General features: G+C 46.1%; 1 protein-coding gene across 1 annotated transcript in view; it reads left to right on the forward strand.

Moving 5' to 3' along the window:
* The first annotated feature begins 4388 nt into the window (after positions 1 to 4388).
* Positions 4389 to 10913, forward strand: part of PTEN (phosphatase and tensin homolog) — a 65335-nt gene continuing 58810 nt past the window's right edge. The window contains exons 1-3 of the mRNA XM_018558751.1: positions 4389 to 4436; positions 4561 to 4633; positions 9229 to 9284. Coding sequence (XP_018414253.1) covers positions 4389 to 4436; positions 4561 to 4633; positions 9229 to 9284 — 177 coding nt within the window. The remainder of the gene's footprint in view (positions 4437 to 4560; positions 4634 to 9228; positions 9285 to 10913) is intronic.

Here is a 10913-nt window from a genome sequence, read left to right on the forward strand (position 1 = left end):
TCCTGCCATGATACAATGCTAAGTATATAGCGAGCAATTGCCTTCTATATACTTAGAGCGCCGCAGCCAGGACTGATGCTGACATTACTGTCAAGATCTACCCAGCTGGCTGATTAACAGCAGGCTCTGCCTATCTAGAGGCAGAGCCAGCTGGTCCAACCCCCCCCCCCCCCATCCATTCCTCCAGTCAGCGTTGGAGGATCGGAAAGGAATCCCTGCGGTGAGCGGTGGCTGACAGTCACCGCTCTCTGCAGGGAGATGATGGGGAAGTGAGCGAGCGACTGTATGTGATCGCTCACTTCACGATATATAGAGCCGACGTGTGAAAGTCTAAACTGCAACAGTCTAAACTGGCAGAGAGGAACCTTTGGAGCCTGTAAATGTAGAGCAGACTGCCTCTCCTATCCTAGTGAACCTGTTCCACCTCCAGGGGTTCTTGGACTTGAGCTGCAAGAGAGGCCTTCCTCGTCAACGCAGACTCCTCTAAGGTACGTGGTTTCTGACAAAGTGATACAGCGCACGCCGGTTACTATTGAAACAGACGCTCGTTGTATCCAGCTTCTGACAGGATAAGCAAAATGCACAGCGGGCTTCTCCACTACGCTAATAGCGCAAGCTGTCAGAAGCTGGATATAGCATGCATGTTGTATCCAGCGACTGACAGGTTATGCAAAATGTCTTAACCAGGAAGGGGTGGGGCAAATTTAGATTGGGGGGGGTGCCTGAGTTTAGTTTTGCTTGGGGCAGCACAAAACCGAAATACACCACTGGTTACATATACTTCAAAATTAAAACATCCCCATTATTTCTGATAGTTGATATGTTCAGAACTCAAAGTATGATCTATTTACAATTTTGTCTCTGAAGCTTGTTCAGCTTTTTACATTATACTGTACTTTGTACTTAAATTTAATCAGTTGATGCCAATTTTACAAAGGTATATGTGTTACAGAGGTGTACGTATCAAAGCCAACATGGCATTACCTTGTAGGAAAGGAATATAGGAATGTATTTCAGTGTCAATAATTATGATAAAATTAGAGCAGAGGGGTGAGAGACTGCATTACTGTCACTGTCCCAGACTCCCTGTAAGGGAACTGGAACAAATGTCTCTTCAATATTAAAATATATAAACTGCGGGGGCGTGGCCTGAACATGGCGCCGAGAGGACGTGCATAAGGAGAGCTCCGTGGAGTGAGGGAGTAAATTTCAGTGGATCTGCTCATTAGACGCCATTACACCCCATGTCAAGAGGTACCAGGAAGTCGCGGACCCCCCGCGCCCCTCCACGCCCGCGAGTACAGGCACGATTGGACCCTTTTCTGGCCCAGCCGGCTGGGGGAGTCAGAGTCAGGGGACAGGGGACAGGCGGTCATCGGCTCCGGGCCTACAGCGTGGCGAGTGGAAGTGCCGGGACGGTCACCGGCCGCGACCCAGACACACTCCTCTCCGCGGTCCCAGATGGAGCAACCGCCATCCCCATCCAGCTCCTTGCCGGATCCGATGCTGGGGCTGGAGGTGTCCGCAGCGCAGGGGCTCCCGCAAGCGACGGGTGGATCGGACATGTCCGGCAGGCCTGACCTGTGTGCCATGCTCGCGACGCTCCCTACCAGGGACGACATGCAGGCTATGATTGCCCAGATTGCAGCTACCCTCCACGCAGATCTGGCTGAGGTGAGGGAGGGGGTCGCCCAGCACACACAGTGCATAGAGGCCTTAGAGACTGCAGACTCCGCGATCTTGGCGCGAGTCTCCCAGCTGGAGGAGGCTATGCTGACGCAGAAAGCCCTATCAATCCAACTACAGTTGAGGCTGGAGGACACTGAAAATCGCAACCGCCGCAACAATTTGCGGCTGAGGGGGATCCCAGAAGCTACAGGGGGCCAGGACCTGAGGGCGGCTGTAACAGCAATATTCAATGGCCTACTAGGGAAGCCCCCGACAGACCTGCTGGAATTGGATCGGGTGCACAGGACCCTGGGCCCCAGAGCACCCGATGTCAACAGGCCTAGGGATGTGTTGTGCCGTGTACACTTTTTCAATGTTAAGGAGGAAATCCTCCGCAATGCGTGGCGACAGGGTACTGTGGACTTTGATGGAGCTGACATCCAGATTCTGCCAGATGTGTGCCCGCAAACCTTGTACCGTAGGCGCCTTCTCAAACCCCTTACTGACCATCTCCAAGCGGGTGGGGTCCCTTATCGGTGGGGCTACCCATTCTCTCTGATGATCAGCAGAGGCGATAGATCCTTCAGATTAACCCACCCGCGCCAACTTCCTGACCTGATGGGCTTTCTTGACTGTGCACCATTCACGCTACCTGACTGGCTGGACACTCCTTTGGCTGAGGCCGCGACCACGGCATCCCACAGGGCATCGGGACCTAGGAGGCCTAGAGGGGCTCGTCAAAGATCCACATCCCGGCCTACGAGAAGGGATCGACCGGGGGATCCGGAAATCTGAACGGCTCTGAGATGCTGGGTGGACTGTCGTGGGAGTTCAGCTATACGTGACCCTCCTTGTGCGACTTTGTGTACTTGGCCCAGCTTCTCCTAATGGAGTTGCTGGCCCTATCTGCTGTGTTGGGAGGGGGGTGGCGTTTGGCTTGAGCCGGTATAGGCTTACTGCAACAGGATCACCTGTGTGCCTTATGGGAACTTTATGTGTTTGTTGGTTGCCTGTCTCACGACCCCCCGTTGGGGCTACAAAGGGAAGTGGGTGTTATGCCTCTGAATCGGATTGTCAAGAGATGGGAGGGTCAGCTGCGTTGATCTGGGCCGAGTTTTTCTTTGCATAGTGTTGTTGGGAGGCCTCCCCAGGTATAGACACGGTATTGGATGCGGGAAGGATAGCAGGCCGTAGTAGTGGGTGGGTCACTGGGTGGGGGTGGGAAGCGGGGGGGGAGCGGGTCCCATGCTGGTTTTCCGCATAGATGGTGCGGGGGCGGGATTAGGTCCCATGTTTACCTCGGGCCTGCGGGCTCCTTGCCAATGGGGTGTTTTGGTTGTCCAACGTAGTGATATATTCTCCATATCTCACTCTGCTGGCTGCTGTGTTTAGCCTTTTTCCCCAAGTTTCAGGCGTTTCCTCTCCGTGTTGGAGTTAACCCATAGGAACGCCTGGGTTGTAATTGTTTATTGCTACGTTGTTTGTTTGTTTTTCTTTCTTTCTTTCCTGCACTAGGGTCGGACATAGCCTCACCCTCGGTGCGACTAGTGCTCTATCTGTTTCTTTCTGTTATTCATCTCTGGTTGTTGTGTCCTTGTGTGAACCCAGTACCCCAACCTGTGTCTTTGTCGAGTCTTCCTTAGTGTTTGTCTGTGCCCGGTCCCGGGCCACCGGGAGCTCATCGTCGAGAGGGTATTACCCAAGGCTGTGCGCCTGACCAGCTGGACTGACCTGGGGAGGTCCCTGCGGGCCCACCAGAAGGATAACTACAGGAGCGGTGAGTTAAACCACACATCATGCCGATTGTCAATGTCACCTCCTTTAATGTTAGGGGGCTCCATGTCCCCGCAAAGAGATCAAATTTGCTGAACGAATTGTGGAGACAGAGGTCTCATGTAGCATTCCTACAGGAGACCCATTTCAAGGTTGAGCATATCCCCAAACTAGGGAATCACCGATATTCCACGTCTTATCATGCCCCGTCCCGGGACTCTAAATCAAAAGGGGTGAGCATTATTCTAGCCAAGTCCTTGCCATGGAAACATATAGACACATATGCAGACCCGGAGGGGCGCATGTTGCTAGTTAAGGGAGACCTTCATGGCCATAGGGTGACCTTGGCCACAGTATATGTCCCGAACACTGGACAGGTGACGTTCCTGGACTCCTTCTGGGAGCAGGTGGAGATGTTTGCGGAGGGTATATGGATAATAGGGGGAGATTTTAATATGGTGCTAGACCCCACGCTGGACTCCACGAGGGGAATTTCACAGATCTCACACGCCCAACGGAAGAGAGTCAAACGGTCACTGTTTGAACTCCAACTTGTTGATCCCTGGCGCATTAACGATACCACGGGCAGAGATTACACACATATGTCAGCCCCACACCAATCCTATTCCCGCATAGACTTCTTTTTGCTCCAAGGCATTCTGGTCGCAGATTGCTACCCTTGTCCAGCAGATTACGGGTGTGTCCCTCCCGTTTACTCCTGCGGCGTATCTCCTCCACCTGACACCGCTATTGCGGAAAATGTATAAACGATCCCTACTGATCCACCTATTGAATGCGGCTCGGGCGTGCATCCCGGCATTGTGGAGGCAGACCCGTCCGCCCTCGGTGGCGATGTGGGTGAAGAGAGTGGAGGAGATTAGGCTGATGGAGGACCTGACATCCGCAATCCGTAAGACCCAAAACAAATTTGTTGCTACCTGGGCAGCATGGTACGTGTTCAGGGATTCCTCAGCGTTCCCCCAGGGCAGCCAAGGGTGAGCTATTTGGAGAAGATGCCAGCAAGAGGGTGGCACCGGTGGACCGGGACTTGGACGTTGTCTCCCCCCCCCCGAATGTCTTGTTGCCGTGTACGTGTATTCTTCTGTTCTTTGTGTTCAGTGTTTGTTTCCCCACTCTCCTGAGATTGCCGTGGATCCGTCCGCGCGGACCGAGGGAGAGTATCCCTTGGAGAGTTGGTGTGTTATTACTGTTTATCCATAAGTGTTATGTAAGAAAAAGGGAAAAGTCATGGGAGTACAGATGCAGATCCGAGAGTTGTGAGCTGTAAGCGAGCGAATTAAGGGGGCGGACCGGGCTGGAAGCTAGTGAACAAGATATTCTGAAGCTGTATACAAATGTATGACCAATGCCTGGCCGCACGGCCCAGATGTATATACGGTTCTGTGTATGTGCTCTTATGTTTGCAGAAATAAAGAATTAAAAAATAAATAAATAAATATATAAACTGCATGTCCAAAAAAAGTTACCACCTGGATTTAGCTAAGCACATAGTATATAGCCTTCCATTGGATAATAGGTTTAGGTTCAGCAACATTATGTCCCCAAAAATGAGGTCAGTTGCCTCCCTGAATATACTGAACAACCAGGTTTTTCCGTCAATAGATTCTTGTCTTGCCTGATAGCACGGGCATATTCCAATATGACAATGCCAGGATTCATGGGGCCCAAATTGTGAAAGAGTAATTTAGGGAGCATGAGACAGCATTTTCACACATGGATTGGCCACCACAGAGTCCAGACTTTAACCCCATTGAGAATCATTTGGATGTGCTGGAGAAGACTTTACACAGTGATCCGACTCTCACATTATCACTACAAGATCTTGGTGAAAAGTGAATGCAACTCCGGATGGAAATAAATGTTGTGACATTGCTTAAGCTTGTTGAAACGATGCCACGGTGAATGCATGCCATAATTCAAGCTAAAGGCAGTCCAACAAAATAGAGCTTTAACAGGTTAGTGTAACTTCAAAAGTGATTTTTAATATTTGCATCTTCCAATAAAATAATAGCTGGTCATCCTGCCATGAGGGTCTTTGTTCAGGCACGTACTGTTATAGGGTGACAACGCTGTGTTTCTGTTCCCTGTTTGTTCTCCTGTATTGTCACATGGGCTTCATATCCACTGTAATAAAGGTCCACTGTTATCACCACCACTGTTGCCACCATCAGGAAATCCACCCTAAGAAATGCTATGCAGCTATTACTAGAGCGCATGCATAGAGAATGGAATTGGCTGAAAATTGTCAGCTGGAGATGATCAGCATTGTGATGCAACTAAAGGTGAATGAAAATTAAATCAAGTATTTATTTCAAACAAATGACGTGTTTATGATACACAGTGTTCTAGAAAATTAAATTTCATTCACTTATCACCTATTAACACTTGTAGTTTGCTATTTATTAAAACCCATCATCATTTTCTAAGTGTTTTATTAATTGATGTCTGCAAACTCTCTTAGCTCGCATTCACACCTAGACGTCACAATTTTTGCACGTATTTATGCACATTTTTTCACATCCTTCACATGAGCATTTGTGTACATGTCTGAAACGTGTACATTAAGTCATGCATTTCAGCTGGCAGATAAATGCTGAGACATTGGTGTAAATGGGCAACATGGGTACATGCGCACAAAAACGCACACAGTTTCTTGTGTCACACGTTTCCTATTGAGTCTTTGGTGAAAAAACGCGCTGTGGACTGCCTAAAGAAGCTTGTGTACTTTTTCGAGAGTCTGTCATTTTACAGCTTCCGACAAAGTGTTCAGGTGTAAACAGAGGCCATAGGGATGAACATGATTTCTTGTTTTGAGCATTTTGTCGGGCACAGTTTTGTGTGACAAAATGCCTAGGTGTTTATGGCCAACAGGCTTTAAAGGGCCAATAAGAGGGCTTTATTATAAAAGGGGAGAGCAGCCATTGAGTCAGTGTATTGGAAGCTGGTATATTTATAGGGAGAGATTACAGACTCTTAGGAAACTGTACTTTATTTCTGACTGTTAGCTCTTTGGGCAATTAAACCTTTTGCTGCTTTTTTTGTTCTTACTATTGGGAGCTTTTTAAAATGTTGTTTAGTGGTGAACTTGCCATCTCATCCATAGCAAACTTTGATTTTTTTGCTGCAAGGCTTCCCCAAAAAACGGGCTTTTGTTTCAGGGGGTATTATTGTAAGGGCTTCTGTAAAAAAAAACGTAGGCCTTTGTTTGGGGGTGTTATTTTGAGGTTTTTATTTCTTTTGAAAGTTTCTTCTTTTTATTTTATGTTGATAGAACCTTTTATAAATTTCGTGTGCTAAAAGCACAGCATTCACATTATGACTACCTGTTCTTGCCATTTGTTTGCAGCACACTGCTACATAATGTAAAAAAAAAGGCAAGAATAGTGTGCACCTAAACCAAATCATATTATATCATATTAACTGCACTGCCCTATCCCCCCAAAAATAAAAAAAAGTTAGGCACACACCAGTTAGGCCTGTTATTATCCCTGATTAAAGATGCCCTGCTGCTGGCCAATTTTACACTTGCACTCAACTAAACATTCTGATCCTTTATTAAATATCAGATGAACAGTTCACATGATGCGCACGCTATTGCTTTTCAGCCACACTTGGCCTTAGTCATAGCTATGCTTTGCTGTGACTAAGGCCTTGTGTGACTGAAACACATGGCCTTAGTCAATATTTCCAGTTCATGCATAATATCGGGCTACAGGTTGAGTGGGTCTCCAAAGCTCTTTTGTGTATCCTCTGCAGTATCTTAATTCTTCTAGTAAAGCTCCAGCTTGAGCTCTTTTTCTCTAGTACATTTCAGACAATTTGCCCTCATTAAGAATGTCCTGTTGCTGGGTAATTTTCCACTGCTGTACTAATTCTTAATGAGAGTTTCATAGAAATCAGCCAGAACAGGGACAGCCTCAGCGAACTACTGGCCAATTCTATGTCAGTCAAAGCGGGATTATTACTGCTTGATGGAAAAAGTATGTGCTGCTGCTAAAACTACCAGAAAATGCTTTTTAAAACTGAAATGATTGGGGTGTTGCTGCGTTATGTTAGCCAAGCGAATTGTTAGGCGTACAAATCACACACAGCACCTGTCCTTCCCAGGAGCTGCCCGATACGGCCGTGCACGCAGCACGGAGCTATTTGTGCCGGCCGTTTCTCCTGTGAATGAGGCCTAAAAGAAAAAAAATCAATTCCACAGCCAAATATGCACTGACAGTGTGAGCTGTCCCTGAGACTGTCAGTGAATATTGTGCTGTTCAGTAACACTATGTACAGCTTTAAAACATCCCTTAAGCATGTTATTTAAAGAATTCTGCTGGAAACGAAAACTTGTAAACTTCAAGGAGCTGCATCCATTAAAAATGGGTTAATCAGCAATTGAAACATTTTTAAAGCATTTTAATAAAAATACTGAATCTAGGAAGTAATTACACAATCGGCAAATTACAATCAGGCCAATCCAGAATTTAGATGGTCTTTAGGTCTGCACTGCACTCTTCTCTTTGTCATGTTTACCTAAAGCAGTGGGTGCCACACAAAGGGCCTTTATAAAAGACACTCACACCACCTACACTGCCCTGTCTCTATTTTAAGGACACAGTGCCTGAAATCCCATTATAAAGAGAAAATCCACCTGTCCTGTGGAAAACAAATAACTTCTGGCATTTGCATTTACCTGATGCAGCACAGATAACGCTCTCTTTACAGTACTACTACTAAAGAGGCATTGTTTGAAGTCGAAGGACCCCTGCTGTCATTATCACCTCTTTCCCTAGAACTCATTGATTTATGGGTTGTTAGTCCAGTGGAATGGCACTAAAATGTACAACAGCTTAGCTAGAGGAGGAGCGAATCCACATTGAATCATTAATTATACCTCACTGACACATCCAGCCTAGCCTAAAGCATATCTATATTTAAAGTCAATATAAAAAAAATGACGCAGATATTACGCATTTAAAAGAAGCGCTTCAGGTATTCCAAAACTTTATTAGTGAATAAATCTTTAAAGTGGACATTAAGGAGGAACTCCAGGAATCTAAAAAGTTAACCCTTGTTACAGTTGGGCTACCCCCGCACTGTAAGAGTTAACTACTAATTTTTCTCTAGGGGCTCAAATAGAAGAAATATACTCTGATCTGATATACCTGATCCTCAATTCCGCTTGGCTGCTAGACCAGTCCGCACAGCCTCTTCTCACCCGGTGTAAGGCAGCTGCAGGTTGTGCAGGAATTTCTGTGCATGCACGAAATCCCATTCTGCACACTATGGGGAAACATGCGCTAGTGCACAGGCGCTCACAATGGAACTTGTGCAGGAAGTCGCACTAACTGGCTGGCGCACTGCATGTGATGTAATTTCCATTGATAGACTGGTCTATATAAGCAAGCCTGCTCTGCTCACATGTGTTGAATGGTCTTCAGCTAGTGTCCTCTGATCCTGCTACCTGATCTTGCTCCTTTCCTGTGTTTGACCCGGATTGCTTTGTTACCTCTCCTGTTATTGCTGCCTGCCTTTTGACCTCAGCCTGTTATCGGACTCTGCCTCTGCCTTTAAACCTCCACTGCCAGGCTGGTTTGACCCTTGGCTTGCCCTGACTTTGTCTCTGCTTCCTGTCCTGGTACCTCGCTGTCTGTCTGGCTTGACTATGTCTGACCTGCTTCTGGATTCGGCTTCAGGACTGATACCCAGCACAGTGTCTGCACCACTATTGGGACTCATGCTACTCTCTGTCCGCTGATTCTTTGTCTCCATCTCCAGGGGTGTGGGACAAGAGGCGCAAGGGGTGCCTCCTCATCCATTCGGTCTCCAACCAGGTACATGATATCCAGACTCTGATTGTCTAAACCTCACTGACATCATCATGTCTAATACAGTTCATTAAATTGCATTAGACTGAGGACGCGGAGGAACATACTGCAGAGGGAGAGAGAGGGAATATATTTCTTATTCCTGCCCCTAGAGAAAAACAAGCAGTTAACCCTTGCAATGTGAGGGTAGACCACCTGCAAGGGTTACTTTTTGCATACCTAGAAGTCTTCTATAAAGTCATTTACATATTTACATATATGTACAACTGCAGCACACATGCCAAAGCTGGCAAGTTTACTGCTGTCTGATGGCTGCCTGTAATTGTGTTTGGGAGATTCAATCTCAGTTTTTGTCCAGGAGAATGCTATTACTGTGACAGAAAATGACACCGCCAAAGTATCCAGCTAAAATATCCTCACCATCTCTTCTTCTCTTCCTATGGGGGAGATGTATTCCTGCAACCCATCCGAATATGGCTTACCTATAGAAATAAATGGGCCCGCAGCACATGTGCACACTAAGAAGAGCCAACAGGGACATTTCCACTGCAAAGACAGTTAGGTGTAAGGCAAGGCCGCACAGTGAAGATTGCTAGAATGGAGAGTCAAGTAAGTATTTAACATGGCAGGTGATGAATTGTGTGGTGCGATGCAATCCACTGTATTCCACCTTGCTGAGGCTGATAGAACTGAATGAAATGTCATTTTGTGACATCTCAATAAAGTTCTAACAAACAATTGTGCAAAGGATGGAAAGTGCTGATCGAATCAGAAGAATCAGTGATTTGTAAATTGTTGATCTGTCTGCTCTGCAAACAATTTAGCAATATATGATAAATGAACGATCCACAAAGTGGATAAATCCACATTGGATATATTCAGGCTAATAAAAATAAGTGCTATTCCTTGATTGCGTAATTTGGAGATGGATCACTATGAACAAGTTTCTGCAGACTACCCCTTTGTTCTACTAGCTTTGCATTCGTCACTCTTTTGAAATTAGATAAGTAAACAAAAGGTACACTCCTCTAAATTACTATAATTGCTACTGATTTGCTGTAAACTAATTGGTCATCTACAAATTAAGATAATTGTTCCCAGAAAGATCTTGTAGTTGTAGAAAAGGCACTGTTAAGTGATCTCAAGGAGCAAAAATGGATCTTCAATTTGCTGTAATCAGGTCTTAATCTACCACCTTCAATAGTGGGCCAGTGCCGCCTAGGACAGTGGGATAAGGGGGGTAGTGTGACGGTAATGAGGTCTGGGCACCCCAATACTAATTAGAAAAAGTCTCACCATGATGATCATGACCATGAATTGAATGATGACCATGAAGTGATCCTAGGGCAATGTGACATCTAAATACATACCTGATTGCTGTAACACATTAGTATTTGTTCTATGACAAACTTACTAGCATGGAAGTTTCTGTACTAGCATGTTGTAACACACGTTATCTAATATGTTCAGGGCACGTTCAGTATAGAGCCACACTAATGCTACAGTCAGCTTCTCAATGAGGTTACAAATGTGTTATTGTACATCCTTTTATCTGTGAGAAGCCACTGTTTAAATTGAGTGGTCACACAGTTTACAATTTTATTTGTAAAAGTAAATCTTCCATTGTACACAACA

The sequence above is a fragment of the Nanorana parkeri genome, unplaced genomic scaffold (genome assembly GCF_000935625.1).
Source record: "Nanorana parkeri isolate BGI_ZX_2015 unplaced genomic scaffold, ASM93562v1 scaffold356, whole genome shotgun sequence".
In the NCBI taxonomy this organism is placed as follows: Eukaryota; Metazoa; Chordata; class Amphibia; order Anura; family Dicroglossidae; genus Nanorana; species Nanorana parkeri.